The sequence below is a fragment of the Prunus persica genome, chromosome G8, assembly GCF_000346465.2.
Source record: "Prunus persica cultivar Lovell chromosome G8, Prunus_persica_NCBIv2, whole genome shotgun sequence".
Lineage (NCBI taxonomy): Eukaryota > Viridiplantae > Streptophyta > Magnoliopsida > Rosales > Rosaceae > Prunus > Prunus persica.
In genome coordinates this window covers 20,062,168-20,082,618 of record NC_034016.1, presented here as the reverse complement: position 1 = coordinate 20,082,618, position 20,451 = coordinate 20,062,168, and the positions used below count along the sequence as shown (strand labels likewise).

The 20,451-nt window shown below is 38.1% G+C and overlaps 4 protein-coding genes across 7 annotated transcripts; 2 read left to right on the top strand and 2 right to left on the bottom strand.

Annotated features, from left to right (window-relative positions):
- On the bottom strand, window positions 290–6,445 carry LOC18768508 (protein CHROMATIN REMODELING 8). Its single transcript, XM_020569878.1, has 8 exons — window positions 6,020–6,445; window positions 5,773–5,896; window positions 5,062–5,613; window positions 4,462–4,867; window positions 3,448–4,303; window positions 2,542–3,151; window positions 1,811–2,281; window positions 290–1,382 (listed from the first exon to the last, which is right to left on the bottom strand). The coding sequence occupies exons 2-8, from the start codon at window positions 5,860–5,862 to the stop codon at window positions 711–713; spliced, it is 3,657 nt and encodes a 1,218-aa protein (XP_020425467.1). The 5' UTR covers window positions 5,863–5,896; window positions 6,020–6,445; the 3' UTR covers window positions 290–710.
- Window positions 7,068–9,757, top strand: LOC18766506 (ABC transporter I family member 19). Of its 2 annotated transcripts, none has more exons than XM_007200434.2 (6): window positions 7,068–7,292; window positions 7,419–7,579; window positions 7,748–7,799; window positions 8,097–8,233; window positions 8,533–8,619; window positions 8,894–9,757. In XM_007200434.2, the coding sequence occupies exons 1-6, from the start codon at window positions 7,112–7,114 to the stop codon at window positions 9,179–9,181; spliced, it is 906 nt and encodes a 301-aa protein (XP_007200496.1). In that variant the 5' UTR covers window positions 7,068–7,111; the 3' UTR covers window positions 9,182–9,757. The 2 variants fall into 2 exon arrangements, with proteins under 2 accessions (XP_007200496.1, XP_020425994.1); XM_020570405.1 differs by having other exon boundaries at window positions 7,269–7,338.
- LOC18767903 (serine/threonine-protein kinase 38-like) lies at window positions 10,908–16,265 on the top strand. 2 transcript variants are annotated; one of them, XM_007201539.2, is made up of 14 exons: window positions 10,908–11,476; window positions 11,678–11,983; window positions 12,224–12,398; window positions 12,523–12,606; window positions 12,695–12,936; window positions 13,040–13,256; window positions 13,528–13,607; window positions 13,805–13,889; window positions 14,451–14,582; window positions 14,678–14,791; window positions 14,890–14,937; window positions 15,038–15,122; window positions 15,560–15,616; window positions 15,697–16,265. In XM_007201539.2, exons 1-14 carry the CDS (start codon window positions 11,376–11,378, stop codon window positions 15,825–15,827), a joined length of 1,857 nt encoding a protein of 618 aa, XP_007201601.2. In that variant the 5' UTR covers window positions 10,908–11,375; the 3' UTR covers window positions 15,828–16,265. The 2 variants fall into 2 exon arrangements, with proteins under 2 accessions (XP_007201601.2, XP_020425993.1); XM_020570404.1 differs by having other exon boundaries at window positions 11,367–11,476; window positions 11,627–11,983.
- LOC109950686 lies at window positions 17,691–20,070 on the bottom strand. Of its 2 annotated transcripts, XM_020570554.1 has the most exons (6): window positions 19,778–20,070; window positions 19,565–19,671; window positions 19,339–19,468; window positions 18,805–18,873; window positions 18,160–18,219; window positions 17,691–18,006 (listed from the first exon to the last, which is right to left on the bottom strand). In XM_020570554.1, the coding sequence occupies exons 1-6, from the start codon at window positions 19,862–19,864 to the stop codon at window positions 17,887–17,889; spliced, it is 573 nt and encodes a 190-aa protein (XP_020426143.1). In that variant the 5' UTR covers window positions 19,865–20,070; the 3' UTR covers window positions 17,691–17,886. The 2 variants fall into 2 exon arrangements, with proteins under 2 accessions (XP_020426143.1, XP_020426144.1); XM_020570555.1 differs by lacking the exons at window positions 17,691–18,006; window positions 18,160–18,219 and adding an exon at window positions 18,259–18,406.

Genomic DNA, 20,451 nt, shown 5'->3' with positions numbered 1-20,451 from the left:
TAAGTTTGCCTAAAAGTTATAGCAGTAAAATGGGTAACATAACCTGAGTGGGTCGACGCCTAATTTGAAGAAAACTAGTGGCAACCAAATATTGGTTCACCTGTGAGTATAATAACATAAAAGGCAGGCAAGTCTATACAAGTACGCGATGGGCCACTTTGGCATTACACAAGACGGCTAGAGCAGAAGATTTGAACTGGCCGGCGGAACAGAGTGCTTGGAAGTCTGATATGTCTCACAAACACTCAAAACGACGAAATCTGGTTCTCAAATGTTTCTCTGAGGCCCATTTTCAAAGAGGGGAAAATAACTCTCTATATTGTCTATCATCTACACCTAAGAAGCCAAAAGTACTCTATCGGGCAAGATTGTTCAATTGACTCCTAAACATGGAAAGAGGAAATTCTCAGAACTCTATCAATTACTGTACAGAGAAAATGTCTCTATTCTGTGTGGTTTTGATTAAAATGTTTCGAGGACGTACCCAAAAAAAAAACTAAGAAATTTCTTGTCACCTTTACCCTAGTGAAGATATTAACAACAGTGAGAACGGAGGAAACTGAGAAAAAAAAAGTGACCTACTAGGAAGATTTCAGGGATCACAGATGAACATTGCTCCAAATAAACTCCGGATATTTGGAGAACCCACAACTATCCACAAAAAATCAGCACTCTCATCTCAGGCAATGAATCGGAGGTTGAGATTGAGATCACTGCTGGTGAAACTCTGGCTTTAGAACCCAAACTGATCCGTTTGGGGTTTTCTCTAGTTTGGCTATTTCCTTCAGAAGATTCTTAAACAAGGGAAGATCATTTGAGGGTATTCTATCCTTAAAATGCTGCACTATGCTTGAAGAACTTGTACTTCCTCCACTTTGTTGGATAAATGTACAGATCTGACGAATCAGTACTTCAGGTTGCACTCCACCTAAATTGTGAGACGACCTAGAAGGTCCAACATCCAAAGATTTTGCTCTGTTAGAACCAGAAGCCAACCCAAACTGATGCTCAATTCCAGCTTCAACAGCTTTTTCCTCCTTTCCTCGAATTCTTGCCAGTAATTCAGCAGAAGATAATGCCTTCCCAGCAGATGCCCCTGCAACACCATTTGTTCCATTGTTGGAAACTTCATCTGAGCGTTTGGTATTATTGATCAACTGGGAATTCACAGTTGAACCAAATTTCCCACGGACAGATGATGGTGCGCCAGCCATTCCTGATTTCCCAGTCCATGTGGGGACAGACACACTATCACGGCTTCGAAGCATCCGTGACTGGCGCAGTGCTTCTGCTGCTCTTTGTGCAACTCGGGAAGCTTGTTCATCAAGCTTCATCTTCTCTTCATCATGCGCATTCATGATCATATCATGATTCATAGCACTCTGCAGTGGAAATTGGACACCACGTTAAAAGAAAAACGTAAACAGACTGCAGGGAGATGGAGACTGAATTGAGCATTAACAATGTCAGTCTCGTGCTACAATCAATGCATTCTTATTATATGCGCTTTACATGAATACATAGTAAAATACTACTAAATAATTTGAAATATATATTATATTACATATAATTTTCCTCCATCGTACAAGACTCTCCAACAGTGACAAATAAGATTTAATCCAAAACTCCAATCAACAGAAAATGCTTGCAATTATTTTGGGGAAGACAACCAAACAACTTGATTAGACCAAAGTTATAACATTTTATCTCAGGTTAAGTTCCACAGCTATAAAAGAATCCTGACAGACACAGGTGCAATACTACCAATGAAGAAAAATGTGTACGTGGCACACAAATTGAAGAAACTTACATGTATCCCTTGGGCGTCAAATAGGCACCTCAGAATATTTGTTTCTTCATCTACTTCATCATTGCTCTGGTCAGCTTTTTCTTTCCCATTCCTCCTGGACGGTCCAACCTCTGAGTTCTTCCCCTTGTCAGCCCCAGCACCATTGGCAAGCGGTACAGAGACTTTCTGAGATTCTTGCTTATTGTGCTTGTCATTCTGTGTACCAACAACATTGGCAGCTTCAGATAACTGACCGAACAGATTAGCTGTTTCAGTCGCCCCACTCTCACCCTCATCATTCAGAGTGAAGAGATCCTTCATATCTCGAGCTTTAAAGAACCTTTTCTGCTGTGGGTTTTTTAATATCTTATTGGTGAGAAAATGCTTGTAAATCTGTCTATGATACACCTTCTCCTCTATGGTTCCACGGGTGATCAATCTATATACAGTTACATCCCGCTTCTGACCAATACGCCAAGCACGCTCTCTTGCCTGTTAAAGGCATTCAGATTACAAAAATGTGTTTCCAAAGTACCAAAAAAAATTCAAAATTTTCAAACAAGGGTCAACAAAAAACTTGTACATATTACTTCCATCAGAAAGACACTAGAAGGATCCTTACTCCTGAATGTTGACAATTTCACAAGACAGACCATATATATAGTAACCTTTACAGTTCAGACGACTAGTTTCCAAGTTCAAACATTTGCATCAAATTGCAAATTAAAAGAATAGTGAAGTCCAAAATGTACCTGCATGTCAGTGGAAGGGTTCCAGTCAGGATCAAAGATGATCACCCTATTTGCTCCTGTCAGATTTGTCCCTAAACCACCAACCTTAGTTGTCAGAATGAAAACAAACACATCACTTGAGTTGTTAAATTCATCTATTAAGGCCATTCTCTGTCTGATGGGAGTAAGACCATCCATCCTCCGGTAGCCATAACCACCAGAAACCAGAAAACTTTCAATAATGTCAAGCATTTGTTGAGTTTGCGTAAAAAGAAGAACACGATGACCTTGATCCTTCCAAACTTTAAGGACTTGCGAAACAACTTTCAATTTTCCACTGCGTTTGAGATTACCATAATCTGGATTCTGGCCAGAGTGTTCCCTCTCAAGCAGATCAGGGTGGTTGCAAATCTTACGCATGACATCAATTCCATAAAGCGAATTCCTATTACCATCCATAATCTGTTCCACATCAGAACTAGCCAGAAATGCTCTATATGCAGAACGTTGCTCAGCAGTGAGGCTGCAAAATATGACATGTTCAGTCTTCTTAGGAAGCTGGGCATTCACATCTGCCTTCATGCGCCGGAGGAGATACGGCATGATCAAATCTCGCAAAACCACAGCACACCTGCACAGCGAAAGGTTTAGACTGAAAAGTGTATATATATACAACCCTGGGAACAATTTGGAAAAAATACCAGACGTTTCATCTTTCATGAATGACTTTATCTTATGGGTTTTCTTTCTTAACGGTGGTAAACCTATAAACACTCAGATAGTTTAGGAATTTCCAAAATTCAAAAGTTAACAAAAATAGATTGATAAGTACTCTGTAAGAGTATTTAGATAGAAGTAATAATCCAGTCTACCGAACGCTGAAAATTTAAATATCAGATTGTAAATTTGAAATATATCAATCTAAACCTGTATGCTGTGGATACTTGTAATGGCGAGGCATTCGCATAACCACCAACAGATATGGGAACTGAAAACTCAGCCTCAAATATGGGCAGGACCCCCAACTTTCCAGGGAAAACAAAATCAAACAAGGACCACAGTTCAGTCAGCTTGTTCTGAATTGGTGCACCCGTCATTATTATACGATGTACTGTTTGTAACTGTTTACAAACTAGAGTAATTTCTGCATTTGGGTTCCGAATTCGGTGTCCTTCATCCAAAACTGCATAACCCCAATCAATGTCAAGCAAACTTTCCCCTACAATACGGAGTTGCTCATAAGTTGTAATTAGCAACCCAGATTCTGACCTCAAAACACGGTTAATCAAGGAATCCCATTTCTTAGTGCTTTTGGATAATGCCGGTTTCTCATAATCACTGTCCAGTGAACCTTCACTATCAGAATCACTTTCATTAGATTTGGATCGTTTTTTCCTACCGACAGGATCCTGAGCAGAATCGTGGAGCAACTCCACATGAAAGCTTGGGTACCATTTTTGAGCCTCCCTTTTCCATTGGCGCAAAAGTGTAACTGGGCAGACAACTATGCTTGGTTTATACATGCCACTGAAATGCAATGCACCAAGGAAGGACAAGACCTGGATGGTTTTACCAAGACCCATCTCATCTCCAATAATTCCGCCTGCTTTTTGGCAATGCAGTTCCCATAGCCACTGGACACCTACCTTTTGATAGTCAAAAAGTTGGTTAAAAATGTGCTCTGGGATTTTCAGCCCCCCTTCCAAGGTAACATAAGTATACTCATTATCATCTACATCTCCAACATCCTCTTGGTTTTCTTCTTCGCAACTGGCAGTGTCTTCTGCAAGAAAAAACAAGTAGAACAAAATGAAACAACATACTTGCTAAGATTTGGTAGAAAAATAGATAAAACAATTAAAACAACTTTCTGTTGTACAAAACATTTAACTATGTCATGCAACTACTTAACACCACTATCAAGGACAACATTGAACATACCATTTTCATGCACATGCTTTTCCTCGAGATTACTGAGCTTTCTCCATCTTTTATCAGGCAAAGGGCGCTTCCTTCTTAATCTTGAACTTTTATTCTTGTGCGTATCATTTTCTAGGGATTGAGGAATCTTAAGAGGTTTTTTTAGCCTCTTAAAAGGATAAGTGGGTGGATTAAGCTTTGGTAGAGCTTCTGGATCAAGTAGCTTGGTGGATGGGCGAGCTTGAGCAGCCTCTGAAATTGACTGCACTGCTCTAGCAACACTGGCTGAAGCAAAATCATTACTCCTGTGTTGTTCTGCAGGAATGTTACGCCTCTGAGATGGCCCTAGTTCTTGAAGGCGGCGTTCAAAGCCATTGAGCTTATGGAAGGGAGTTAAAATTCCTTTTCGAACTAATTCATCCCTTTCCTGGAATATCAAAAGCGTCAACTTAGTTATCCCTGTTGTTTCTCTTCCTTTTTTTATACTTAATTTATAATGAACCATTTATAACATCTTTTACTAACATTATACATAATTAATTAGGTAACCCACACCAAATTTTACAAAACACAAGGTGAGAAAGATTGAACCACTAGGTAAAGTTCAAGTGTTAAACTCACTGTTTCAACAAAGCCTGCAGATGCTGCATCCAACACAGCATCGAAGTCATCATCCTCGTCAAATGAGACTGTTTTAAGCCTCTTTTCTAGATTTTTTCCAGATTTCTTAACTTGTTTCAACTTCCTCTTGGGTGCAGGCTTTTCCTTGACAATATCTGATAAGACTTTGTCACGCTGTTTACCCTTGGAAGGTCTTTGCTTGTCCAAATCTGAAAGCTCTTTCTCAAGTTTAGCCTTTGTTTCCTTTAGACTTCTCAGTCGATCAGTAGCTAAGGCATGCTGAAGGTTCAACCCAGTAGCAGAAGCCTGATCAAGGTCCTCCTTATCCCCGGGTTCCACGCCATCATCATCACCATCACAAGCAGCGCCTTCATTCCCCGCTTGTTCAGGTTCAACAGTGGAGGCAACGGCATCAATTTCAAACTCAACTGCCCTCAATTTGTTATAGAGTTTGGCCTGGCTGGCCGCCAATGGATCAATACTTTCTGATCTCTCAAGAGGCTCCTCCTCAGTACTCCCTCCAACTTCACTGGCATTGCCATTGTTCTGCGCCTGCACTTCAAACACTGCCTACTGTCAAATTCTAGCATTTGATTAACTATTCAATCACTCTCGGTATATTTTCGCAGCTCAAAAAACATGGTTTTGATTATCTGGGCACAATGCAATTAACAATGAAGATGAAAACGATGAAACCTAGCATTTACATACCCCTGATAAAATGTCTCTCTCGATATCTTCAGGGTTTGCCGACGTTACGCCCAAACTGTCCAACAAAATCCTGTCTTCGTCTTCCTCCATGCAATTGTATATGTGTAAATTAGGGCAATTTTATCTGACAGAGCAAGTAGGCATTCATTCGCATTGAATTAAACATAAAAATCAAACACAAAACCTGAAACCGAATTCGATCAAGGATTGCGACCGAACAATTACCGAAATTCAATTGCTTACGTACCGAATTTAGATATTACAGTGGTCAAAATGAATCAAATTCACATCTAGGAGTTTCGGATTAACTTATTCGGAATTTTCTTAAACCTAGATTCGCAGAACCGAAACCCCTCTCTCTCCCTCGTGAGGGTTTTGCAGCTTTAAATGGTTGCTGTTGCTTCAGCGACAGTCCTAACGAGACTAGGGATGTTTTAGCGAAGAGGTTGTTTCTATGGCGCGCGAGGGGCACACGATTAGTTAACCCGCGCACCCTTTCTCCGTCTCCGAGAAGGAGAAGTGTCTTCCACGCTTATCACTTGTAGGCTACAAGTTGTAGCGACGGATAGGTGACCTCGGGTCAGCAGGTTATTTTTTTTATTTATTTATTTTTGGCCATGGGGTTCCGCGGGTTTTTGCGCAAACATGTCGCTTCATGCAAAATAAACAATACGACATGTCGGTTTAATCCTGTTTAAATATTAATATATTTCACCGGTATAGCCGCGCGGCTATACTCTTTAAAAATTAAAAATAATAATCTGCTGCCTAGAGGCTAGGCGGGTCGGACTTTTTTTAAAATAAATAGTATAGCCGCGCGGCTATACTTTGTAATTATAATATATACAAAGAGTAGCCGAGGCTATATAGGCCAAAAGTATAGCCGCGCGGCTGTATTCTTTCTCATTTTAAAATTGAAAGAGTATTAAATTCTTGGTCACAAGTCTAAAATTCCACTTTCTCATTTTATTTAAAGAAAATAAAAACCCAGCGTTTTGTCAAACAAATCCAGATCCATACACTGAATAACGACTTTAATTTTCGGTTGAGCCAATAGTTTGTGGCCACGTCTGGAAAAAGTGAAGCGGGTGGGAACTTCCAACCAGCTCTTGACCAACTCTGGTTGGCCCATTACTTCTAAACTCGTGGCCGTTTATACACCAGATTTTATCCTTTCCCCAAGAGCATGTTACGTGGCCATCTATTTATCCGCCACGTGTACACAAGCAGTGGGACCAACATCCACCATCGGCACCCTATTAGTATCGGCCAACTCGTATTCATAAAATCACCACAGAAAACACAATCAGCTCCGTGCTACCGGATTGGCAGAGCAACCATGGCGGGCAGGGTCAGTGAAACCTCCAATCCGAGAGCGGAAGGAGAAGGAGAGACGTCGAGCGGTATTAGAGTCCATGGCATGCAATTCTCGTACGATGCACAACCCCCGCTTTTCTGCGATTTCAACCTTAACATAGCCCCCGGGTCGCGATGCCTTCTCGTCGGCGCCAACGGATCTGGTAATTGAAAACCAGACTTCGTTTCGCCGGTTTGGCATTTTCTTAGGTCTCTTTGGTTGCACGGAAACTCAGTTTCCTGGAAAGCAGTTAAATTTGTATTTCGAAGCTAATTGGGTAGTTTTGCAGGCAAGACCACTTTGCTGAAGATTTTAGCAGGGAAGCAGATGGTGGGAGGGAGAGATGTGGTGCGGGTTTTAAATTGTTCGGCTTTTCATGACACTCATTTGGTTTGCAGCGGCGATTTAGCTTACTTGGGAGGCTCGTGGAGTAAATCTGTTGGCTCTGCTGTGAGTTCTTAAACAAACTCTGCCATCATTGAATGGTTTATTTAGGCTGAAAAGCACTTGCATTTCGCTTATTTGGGTATCATGGCCATGCATTTTAGGCTTTTTAGCCAATTTGTTTTCATTTCCTTGACTGAAACTGAAAATAAATTTGTCTTTGGAAATTTTTAGGGAGAACTTCCATTGCAGGGAGATTTCTCAGCTGAACATATGATATTTGGAGGTGGGTAATTTTGACTGGCATGCTACATTTTTCTCCTTTTCATATAAAATTTTAAAATAATCTTAATGTAGAAGGGTCAAGCAAAAAACATAGTGTAGTGAATGATTTCTACTATGCAACTTCGTGAAGCTCTTGGATAATGTTATGTAACTTGTTGATACCTAATGGTTCTTTGTCTATCTATTGTTTTTAACATTGTCAAATTTTATTAGTTCCATTTTCTCATTTCATGAGCTTGTAGATCATTGAAATTCAATCAATTGAAATTAAATTGTGTTTGCCCCCAATTTTTGGCAGTTGAAGGGACTGATCCAGTTAGGAGAGACAAGTTGATTGAGCTGCTTGATATAAACCTCCAGTGGCGAATGCATAAAGTATCTGATGGGCAACGACGTCGAGTCCAAATCTGCATGGGGCTTCTTCATCCTTTCAAGGTATCTTGAAATCTTGAATATGAGTTTGTACCAACAAAATGAAATGGCTGTTTCAGTGCACGTTTATGAGGATCCATAGTTTGCATTCAATTTACCCCTGAAGCGTTTCGTAATGGTCAATTTTGTATTTGTATTGTGTTCTAGGGGTGCTTCATATTTCATACCATTGCCTGCACATTGGAATCTCCACCTAATTGCTGTATCATTTCGTATTCCAAGTCCGTCTGTGATTAAAAATCTAGTAGATGATGTTGACATTTGAAACTATTTCTAACTAGAATCATTCTGTTAAATCCCAGGTTCTCTTGCTTGATGAGGTAACGGTCGACTTGGATGTTGTTGCGAGACTGGACTTATTAGATTTCTTCAAGGAAGAATGTGAACAGGTACGGACTTGCTTTATTTACTGTTATAATATTCACTTGCATGTACAGACTCCAGTTCTGATATGTGGAAGATCTTTAAATGGGAAAAACTGCATATATCATTTCATCTGGACAAATTATATGATGCATATTTTTTCATCCCATTGCATGCTGCATATATCATGGTGAGGCCATTTTTAATTGTTTGGTTAAGTAATTTAAATATTTTTATACTCACATTATTAAACCTGCTTACTCTGGTATAGTTTTATTCATCTTTTTGTGTTGACTGCAGAGAAGAGCGACAATTGTTTATGCAACCCATATTTTTGATGGGTTGGAGACATGGGCAACCCATCTGGCTTACATCCAAGATGGTGAGCTAAAGAGGGCTGAGAAGTTATCGGAGGTCAATGAGTTGAAGAGTTCGGCCAATCTGCTCTCTGTTGTTGAGTCCTGGCTTCGTGCTGAAACCAAGCATGAGAAAAAGAGATCCACAAATCCTCCTGCCCAAACTCAAAAGACCTCTGCTTTTGCTACATCTCCATTTATGTCTTCAAGACACATGGCATATTACCGCTGATTTCAGTTAAGCTGTTAGATAAACATCCAAATTCAAAGTCAGATATGCAAGTGAGTAAAGCAATTTCATTCATCAGCAATTTTTTAATACTTCCTCAGTTGACCCTGTTATGGAGGATTTCCCCTTTTAGATTGTAGAAATAAGGGTGGCAGTAAGATAAATCCCCAGTTCTAGCTTTTGGGTTTGTTGCTACATGGTGAAGCCCCAATGGCCTGACTTTGGCAAATATGTTGTACTGCATTGGTTATTTAAGAAAGTTGTTACAAGATCAGTCTGCAATCTATTTCCTGGGGTGGCGTTGCCTTTTAACGGTAATGGAAAAAGAAGTCTCTTCTGAATCCTGATGAGAGGGGCCGTATAATAGGAGCATCAACATGTGACTGACACATGATTCATATTAGATTTGGTTGAGGATATTGTATGAAGCATTCTTTTAGTGTATGTGAAACCGTTCACTTTCAGTAATTGAGTCTCTTGTTTTTAGCATGTCTCAAAAGGTAAACAGATGGAAAAACTCGTGTTTCAACACATGATGTACAATGGCTTATTTATAATAGAGATATATTTCAAATGATATACAGCTTCAACTTTTGGTTAGTCTCAATTTGATCTGTTCTCAAAGATCATTTCTGCCTTTGGCATAAAAATGAGCAGAAAAGGTTTACTGTTGAAATTCATGCGATTAGCTATGTACTCTTCATGCCTAAACTGAAAAGCTCAAGGTTGATCTTTTCTACAAAGATATTTGAACCACCTCACGCATCTCCATGCCAGCTGAACTAATAAGATTCATAATAAGCTAGGTTCATTTGTTGATGGGAAGGTTGCTATCATGTGATTTACACAGCTTTTGTTTTATTTTGTTTTATTTTTTTTTTCATAATACAAGCAATAGTCTATATTACAAATGGAGGGAGGGCTTCTCGTACACACACATTATCAAAGTAATATGGGTTCAAACATGAGACTACTGGTTTGTAAATCAAGGCCTTTTTTCCACTCGGTTAGACCTTTAGCTTCTTGAGTTTGATTTGATGTTGGTGATTGAGTATTATACACTTGTTAGCCTTTTAAGGCACACAATTTTTAAGTGCAAGAATACAAAGTATAATAGTTTGGAGAAACTCATGGAAGCTTTTTGCTTTGCCCAATTGCTTGTTACAGTCACTTTCTGAGGGCAATGCTTCTCCAGTAAATGGTAGTAACATTTGAAGTGATTTGGATTTGTAGTGGTTGGTTGTGTGAGCTTAATTTACACTCTGCTCTTCTTTCTGGTTGATGTATTATTCTCAAAGGGACTGGGGATGGTCCCATGCATGTGGCCCATAATGCAAGAAACCTTGTGCTAAAGGGACTACTAGTCTGCAACTTGCCCTTTTCGAATGTTGGGTTTATCTGGACAAAAAAAGGGGATATTTTCAACGTGGGTTTTTTTGTGTGTGTGTGTGTGTGTTTATATTTTATTTTTATCAATTTTCCATGGTTAAGATTATGGGTATGGTAATTCATGTTGCTCCAATTTCAACTAATATAATTTCCAAACATTCCACAACATGCATTATGAGAACTTAGTTTTCATCCTTCATAAATTAAAAAGACAACCGAAAACTTGATGTGTTTAATGTATCACATTTTCACGAGTTATAAATTAGTTTAAATTGAGATATATCAACTAGTATTTGGTTTAATGGTTTGATTCTAGAAGTGTGAGGTTTAACTAATACGGATGCCTATCTAGTTGTGGTTGCCTATTGACGGATACAAATACGCCTTGTAAAATTAAAAATAAAATAAAATAAATAAATAAATAACTTTGGCGACAAACTAATTGGGCTTGAGAAGAGGGGATGCGCATCCCGCGCAAGGCTTGTACATACATAGAACGTGGAAGAGCGCCGCCCAAGCGAATCTTCGCGGATCAATTTCTCGTGAGATCCAACGAATCTGAAACTAATACCCTTTTAAAAAAAAAAAAATACATTCGAATATTAAAATTTTATTTGATTTAAAATGGAAATGCAAAATTCGAAGGAAAACAGAAAAGCTATATCTATCAATATAAAAATGGAGGGAAGGTGTCTCTCTCTGTGCTGTGCACAACAGAGAGAGAGAGAGAGAGAGAGAGAGAGAGTTACGTGGATAACAAAACAAAGCAAAGAGAGTCGTCGGAGTTTCTCTGAAGCTCCGGACCCGAATGCCCAAGCATTTCAAGCTCCAGCGAAAATGGCGGACTATCTTTAGGGTTTCGCGGATCACATTCTCTTTTCTTTTTCTGCCTGTCGCTAATTTTACGCGGTAACCCGAATTCTCAGCCCCATCTGTCTTGTTCCCAAGAATCTTTCCACATTCTTCATTTTCTTTCGCTCGCCATTGTCATTGTCAATTGTGATCGATTTTGAAATTTTTTGCTTCCAATGTTTCATTCCTGCAATGCTTGATTTACAGGCAATGTATTGCGTTCTTTGTGAATTGTGATAATCGCTAGCAAAAATACAGATGGCTTGCGATTGAAGAAATACATTGCGGCTTTGGGCATGGTGTGGTGCTATCTGGTCACATTGGGCTCTGCATTGTGAGGAGGGAGATGGATTCGGCACGAAGTTGGCTTCAGAAGCTTCAACCGCGCGATAAGCTGAGGAGCTCGACTAGGAAGAAGGAGCCTTGCAGTGGAGGCGAGGAGGATTCGAATACGGATGAAGAAGCGCTTTCCAATGTCACCAAGCAGAAGGCTGCTGCGGCCAAGCAGTATATTGAGAACCATTACAAGGAGCAGATGAAGAACCTCCAGGAGAGGAAGGAAAGGTAGATAATAATTTGATACTTTGCCCTTTTTCTTTCTTTTGGTTTTTTTTTTTTTTTCAGAATTAGTAACGCCCAAAAAGTATTGGGAGCTGGATTTGCAAGTTTGATGATTGCTAATTGGTCATTACAATGCAGATTGTGATCCTTTCTTATAAGGCTATTGTGATATAGGCAAACAAAATTTTAACCAGTTTTAGTGGTTTTATGATTTCTAATTGGTAATTACACTTTCTGGGGCAGGCGAAATATGTTAGAAAAAAAGTTGGCTGATGCTGATGTCTCTGAGGAAGATCAAAACAACCTTCTTAAGTTCTTGGAGAAGAAAGAAACTGAATACATGCGCCTTCAGAGGCATAAAATGGGTGTTGATGATTTTGAGTTGTTGACTATGATTGGCAAGGGTGCATTTGGTGAGGTATATATCTTCGTATCAGATCTTCGTTTTCACTTTCAGCCTCCCAGCAGCCACAGGGTGGGAATTTCGTCTCATGAGTTTGATATGAGATTTTAACCAGTAAAATGTTGCTTTTATGGTGCAGGTTCGTGTCTGCAGGGAAAAGACAACAGGTTCTGTTTATGCCATGAAAAAGCTCAAGAAATCAGAGATGCTTCGTAGAGGCCAGGTATTTAGTCAACTGTTCTTCCATTTGAATTACCAAGGTGATTTAAACTGTATTTACTGTCAGTTGACTTATATTACATTCTTTTTAGGTTGAGCATGTCAAAGCTGAAAGGAATTTGCTTGCTGAGGTGGACAGCAATTGCATTGTGAAGCTGTACTGTTCTTTTCAAGATGATGAGTTTCTTTATCTTATAATGGAATACTTACCTGGAGGAGATATGATGACTTTGCTTATGAGAAAGGATATTTTGACTGAAGATGAAGCTAGATTTTATGTTGCCGAAACAGTTTTGGCTATTGAGTCTATCCATAAACACAATTACATTCACAGGTTTGTGGTACAATATCAACACTGACTCTTTTGACAGATTAAATAATACAATTTATTGGACTGCAAAAATGGATGTTAACATAGGCTGTTTTGCATATTGCAGGGATATCAAGCCTGACAATTTACTACTTGATAGATATGGACACTTAAGACTGTCAGATTTTGGGTTGTGTAAACCTTTAGACTGCAGTACAATCCGGGAAGACTTTTCAATAGCACCCAATGTTAATGGTGGTCCACAGAATGATGAACGCCCTGCAGCTCCAAAACGAACACAACAAGAGCAACTGCAACATTGGCAGAAGAATAGGAGAATGCTTGTAAGTTATACACCATTATGCAATTACATTATCTCTCCCTCTCTCCCCACTGCCTCCTCTCTTTCTAGTGCAATGACTGTGGTGCAGATAAAAGAGGAACTGTTATCTCTCCCTACCTCCCCACTGCCTCCTCACTTTCTAGTGCAATGACTGTGGCGTAGATAAAAGAGGAACTGTTTCTTTTTGGATGTATAACATTGCGATACATGACCTTTTGGTTGAACATTGCGAAGGTATCATTCCTTTAATTTTTTATATATGGCCACTGCAGGCTTATTCCACTGTTGGTACACCTGACTATATTGCTCCAGAAGTTCTTTTGAAAAAAGGTTATGGGATGGAATGCGATTGGTGAGTATTATGCATTTTAGCAATTGGTTATTTTTTTCAACGACCTAGCATTCACCATTTTTACTACCATTCATATTGTAATGGGACCATTTTGGAAATTGGTACTTACCATGGTATTATTATGGACAACGAACTGAAGAGCTACTTTGTTTTTGGATGCCTGGATTGACAAAGTTATGATTTTCGTCGATGAGCAGGTGGTCACTTGGTGCCATTATGTATGAAATGCTTGTGGGTTACCCACCCTTCTATTCTGATGATCCGATGTCAACATGCAGGAAGGTAAATTTTAGAAATATTGAACATTTTATTTTAATATATCTCTTTTTAAAAGCCTCAAGCGTAATTTCCAAGGGCATGCCTCTTTGGCTTGTGACATCACTTTTCATCATTTACAGAGCTTACGTGTTTCTGAAAATTTAGTTAAACAATCTGCATCCTTCAATTTGTAGATTCCAATGCACGTGTTTGATTTTAATAACGAACTGGTTCCTGGATTGTTTGTGCACTTTGGTGAAGTGTAGTTAATTGCTCTCATTTGGTGTTGCATTAATGAAACTTTGACGTGCTCTTCTCCCTTTTTAATTATTGTTTTCATAATTTTGGAGCTTAAATGATTCATATCATAAGCCCTGCTCACCTCCATGGCTTCCTTTGTGGTAGAAGTTGATAAACTATGGTTCTTTTTGATAACATTATATGACTTGGGACATTTGTAGACTCCCCTGACTCGACATGACACGCTGTTGATGATGCCACTTGTGTTTTAACTGTAGCGAACCACACTTGTCCGCAACCGACTATTTGCGTAATAATGTTTTCTGTCTTACCCGTCTCTTGCAGATTGTAAACTGGAGAACTCATTTGAAGTTTCCAGAAGAAGCAAAGCTATCTCCAGAGGCAAAAGATCTTATCAGTAAACTCTTGTGTAATGTCAACCAAAGGTTGGGAACGAACGGGGCAGATGAAATAAAGGTGTTGTATGGTGTGTCCTGTTCTAAATTTCTTCAATTTGTTCATGAACTTGTTGCATATAATGGGAATTACGTTGCTGCTGATTCCTTTTTCAGGTTCATCCTTGGTTCGATGGTACTGAATGGGATAAGCTTTATCAAATGGATGCTGCATTTATTCCTGAGGTCAATGATGATTTGGATACTCAAAATTTTGAAAAGTTCGAAGAGGTATAGATATGCCTCAATTTTTGTGGAGTTGTGAAGCTACCTGTGTTGAGCACATCATATTTCTGATAATTTGATTTATACTAATTTTTGGTCTGCAGTCTGACTCCCAAACTCAGAGTTCATCCAAAACTGGTCCCTGGAGAAAGGTTAGCTTTTGAGTTTTGTCTCTTCTTAGCTTTTGTCACTAATTTGTATATACAATTTGCTACCACCAAATCTTTCCATTATTTTCTCTCCATTTTGCAGATGCTCTCCTCTAAGGACATTAATTTTGTGGGCTACACATATAAAAACTTCGAAATCGTTAACGATTATCAAGTGCCTGGGATGGGTATATATATCTCTTGCTCTCCCATAAACTTGCCTTAAAACTTTATCTTTTGTTACATTTTGGTTTAAGTTAACAGTTTGTGTTATATTTGTTTGTGTAGATATATAGATTTTGATGGTTCATGTAATGCATGGGTTAATCTAGATAATGTTAATGGTTGTTCGAATGGGAGATGCCGTACACAAATTATTGTTAAATTATTGATCAATGACAGTCAAGTGGCCCAAATAACTGGGAAACAGGGGAAGCATGTACTAACTTGCTGGATTTCGATTATATATAGTATCCTGTCTGGTTAAGGCCACCCATTCATCCTGATGTTGGCTTTGGAAGAACATTATTTTAGCTGGTTATACTGCAGTGTTTATATTATAAGTACTCTCAGTGTGGCATTTTCTTTCTTTGTAAACTGATTCGGTCTCTTGTCTCTACGTAAGCCTCGTTGAAGAAGAAAAGCACCAAACCAAAGAGACCGTCTGTAAAAACACTATTTGGTAAACTTATACCTTTATCCATTTAAATTGAGAGCAAATGTCTTTTACTTTTCTCACCTTTTTGTGTTCACTTGAAGCAGATGAAGAGTCAGAGACATCGGAGACATCAGAGATATCTGACAGCGGAAGCAGTCATCCTGTGCAAGGGAGCTTTTTGAACCTCTTGCCTCCCCAGTTAGAAGTATCTCAACACCGGGACGACTCTCTCTGACCTTGCCAATCCGTCAGATGGACTAGGAGCTTGTTCCCAATTGTATTTTGAATTTGAAGCCGAAAGTAGGGTCAAGTTCTACCCATGGGTCCTTAACAGATGCTGCCTTCTGCGCCTGTATTTTTTCGTTGGCTATATAGGCTGGAGCTTTGAGGTTTGATTGAAAAGCAAACTCAGGCTCTAAGGCCTGAAGAAAGGCACTGATTTTGAAGCCACTAATTCTCACTGAGCGTCCTGTAAGTTTTTCTGTCTTGAAAGATAAAGAAAAACTCCAGAGTAAATATCAATTCATTTACCACTAACGCTGTAATGTAATTTTCTTCTTCTTCTTTGTTGTCATTCTACCAAAATACTGTACAGAAGACGCTCAAATTCATTCACTGTATACATGTGCCATTCACTGTATTAAATAATGACAGCAAAAATACAATTTGTCCACTCTGTATTTCTTTTTATTTTATTTTCTGTTTGTTGTAGCTTAGAAACCATTTGATCAAATTCAGTTTACGTCATGCTTATGAGATTTTTCACACATGCTCGAGCCAACAAAATACAAAACATGTGTGACCCCGTCTTAAGTTAATTATTTTTGGGTTAGAATATAGTTTTCTGATTTGTTAATTACCAATCAACTAAAAAGTTCTGAACTACAATATAATTAAGGGTCAACTACAAAAGAACCCTCCAAACTAGACATATTTTCAAATTCATACATGAACTATCCGTTACTAGATATGTTAAATGCTTATGTGGCAAAAGTTGTTCCAAACCCCCCGGAATCTCTTACCCAACACCCAGCCAAATGATGAAGCATACTCCTTTCCTCAACAGAACAAACTGTATTGAGATTTGATTTTGAAATATCAGCAAGGCGTCTGAGGTAGGAAGGCCTGGCCTTCATCAACATGATTCACGTGGTCTAAAATTTGCTGCAGATGAGATGACTAGGACGTGTATGCAAATTGCAATGCAAACCAGTCAGGTGGGTGGGTGTGCTGAAGATTGATGAATTAATAACTTCTGATATGTCATGCATGCATGAGCATGATTAAAAAAAAAACCATTGCAGCGTGAACCAAGACTCTTTACGTATGAGAACGAGGAAGGAAGGGTATCCAAGCATTGTGTAATGGGCAAAATGTTGCTCTTTGCTTTCTTTATTTTCATAAAAAATAAAACATATCTAGAATAGATGGAATGGGAAACCAATTCCTTTTCCGATCCGAGTCAGCATTAATTTATTTATTCAGGACATGAAAAATATTAGAAATATTAGACATGAACATCATGATATTATTCATAACAACCTTAATTTTGCACAAACAACTAAAGTTCAAAAGTTAAAACAACATCGCTCATAGGACAACAGATGCCTATAACTAGAAGTAGCATCATCACTATTGATTTTTGTGATATTGTAAGTCAGAAAATGATTAGTGCAGCATAAACCGTAGTGGTTATTATAAAACTAATGTTACAAATATATATAGGTAATGTTATAGGCAAAGGTGAGTGATACCACAGTAGTAAGGGTGATTTGGCAATGGATATTATTCGTTACTAAAAGCAAAATAGTGAATTATTATAAGCTCTTGTCAAGTTATTGACCCAAAAAACAAAGCTCTAGTCATGCTTTGTAAGTAAGTTTTTTCCTACTCAAAAATACCACTGATACACTATAGTACACTCTATCGTACAACACCAAACTCATACAGCTCCTCAATTACACTTCTGGTAGTAACAATTCTTCACACTCCGTATTTTTTCTCTCTGTTTTTTTCGTCACAACAACTCACTTTAACATAAACAAACAAATAACATCCAAAAGAATCATTGATAAACAAATGCTAGAAGACAGTGAGCTATCTCATCTCAAAATTGTTGTATTGAAAAAGGGAGCTATAATAAAATAATTACCCACAAATGCAAAAACAACGACCCAGCATTATTAATTAAAAATGCAACCAAAAAACATAGAATAGATGAAATGGGAAACCAATTCCTTTCTCTGAGTCGGCATTAATTAATTAATTAAGAACATGAAAAACAGTAGACATATTCAAGCCAAGCCACTTGAGCACTCTCTCTCTCTTTTACTTGTCTTCTTCGCAATTTTCCGTCTTCTTCGATATGTTTTATCCAATCGCTTTTGTATCCGCTTCTTCTTCTCCAAAGCCAACTGTCAAAGATGAAAAGTGAGTTACAACATTTCCAAAGAAGCTATTGTGGCATGCATCCCAACCCAAACATTGACATATCAACTTGATTTATATATAGATATCAAACATGAATCACTTTGGATAATACGTTTGACCAAATTTTAGTTCCTCACCTGCTGCTCTTCGAAATTCCTCACCTCCTCCTTTTCCTTTTCATACATATACTCCCACATCTGCAAAAATCCAGTACAAAACTGTTTCAGTACAAACTATAGCAATTTTTTGACTCCATAAACAATCCCTCCGCATATCACATTAGAATAACATTCTTAAAGATGACCAACAGAAGCTGATATCTCCAGAGCAAGACCTAGACGACCTTGTGTTGTGTGTGTCTAATAATATGAATAATAAGGAGCCCTGCGAGAGAAAACAATGCAAGCGTTGAAAGCTCTCCAACAACAATCAGATATTCAAACTCCGGTCTGATTATAAAATTTGCAAACAAGATATTGAATTAATGCCTCTTAACATTGGCAGCATATTTACTGGATGACATGGATGACCAGTGAAACTAGATGTATGTTTCCATGACACGATTCATCAAACAGATATACGAATAGTAGACATCTGAATTGCAATTAAGGTGCTAAATATACACACCAAGACCAAACAAAATGGGGAATTACTTACTATTTTACCATATCAGGCTCATAGTCAACCAACAACAATCAAGAACTCAAAGAAGGTGATTGCAACAATATTTACAAACAAGAAGCTAATAAAGTATACCAAATACATGGTTATTATTTCCTCACCTCTTGTGTCCATTCTTGAGGATTCTCAGGGATGGATGCCTCGAATTCCTCAAGATCACGAGCAGCTTCCTACAACAATCATAGATGCAAAATTTAATTCCAAAGTGATATTACAACGTTTACAAACAAACAAGAAGTGAAGGCATGCATCTCGACATCGGCTTATCTATTTGATTACATAGATGACCACCACATCATGCTTTGACTCCTCGAATTAAAAATCCCCTATACATCGAATTAGAATCACTTTGTTTTACTCTATCAACGAACCCAGATGTTTCCAGAGCAGAGAAAAAGCTTTTGTATGTGCTTAATATGCAAATAATAGACCTCACAAAAACAACTGAAGTGCCAAATCTTGAAAAGAAGACGATGGGAATCATACTGGTTATCACCTTATCAGGAATGGTTGTACCAACATCTAAACTAGCAGCATAATAAATAAATAAATAAATAAAAAGAGCAGAAAAAAGGAAAAGACATATCCAACTTGTATAGAGACATGTGCCAAGTTTAGTTAGGTCAGGATCTTACCGATTCAAGACTTGCAACCAATCTGCAGATGGACTTCATAGCCCTATGACGCTCCTCCTCCGTGTCGCATGCTTTGTTCACAAAATCTACAGTAGGTTCATGGAGAAAATCAAGAAGAGACTCGGCGTACCTGCAGAATGGGAAAGAGGGGAAAATCATATCATACATGAGGACACGTTAAAACTTACAAGAATAGAGGCCAAACTAAATGAGTGAGGATTTTTACTCGCTCGAATCCTGCTCTTCCTCCTCCTCCTCCTCCTCCTCCTGCTGCCGTCCAGAAGGGTCGTCTGTTTTCTTCTCTATCTTGAGATTTGACATAAGGGGAGGTAACTGAATGGCAAATTGGATAGAATTTTTATTATTAAAAAGACCAACAACAATCATACTTTTAAGCTTACCGAAAAAAGGAAAGAGAGAGAGAGAAACGCATGCATACAGTATCAGTTGCGCCAGACAGAGCATCGCTTTTTTTCATCACAGTCTCAATTATCTCTAAAACGACTCGCAGCCTCTCTTTACTCATTGTTTCTTCCTTGGAACGGGCGAGGGAGCGATGGGTTGAGAGAAGAGAAGACAAATCTTTTTCAGGGTTTGATGCCTGTGTCTGTGCCTTTATAAAGACTCTCGCAGCGACTCTTTAGTCATTTTTATGTGCTATTTGGTATTTTTTTTATTTTTTTATTTTATTTTTAGAATTAAGAAAAGATAATATGGATAGTTATGTTCCATAAAAATAAGACCTATTATCTGATTTTTGTTTTTAATTTTAATTTTTTTAATATATAAAAATGTGAATTTACCATATTATTCTCTCATTTAATTAATAATTTCAATTCTTAATGTTTGAATTAACTAAAGGTATTTTATAGTATTTTGAATGTTTCACCTTTTCCTGCCTTTTGCTCTATATATATATATAGATATAGGTATTTTCTGGTAAGAAAGAATTATTTCGGTCTTTTATGAGATTTATTGTAAACAATCTCAATTGAAAATTTGAATTTGGAATTAAAACTGAAGTCATTGTAAAAACACAATTTAAACCTGTCTTGATTTGTTTTATTTTAAGATAAACAAACAAATAACATCCAAAAGAATTATTGATAAACA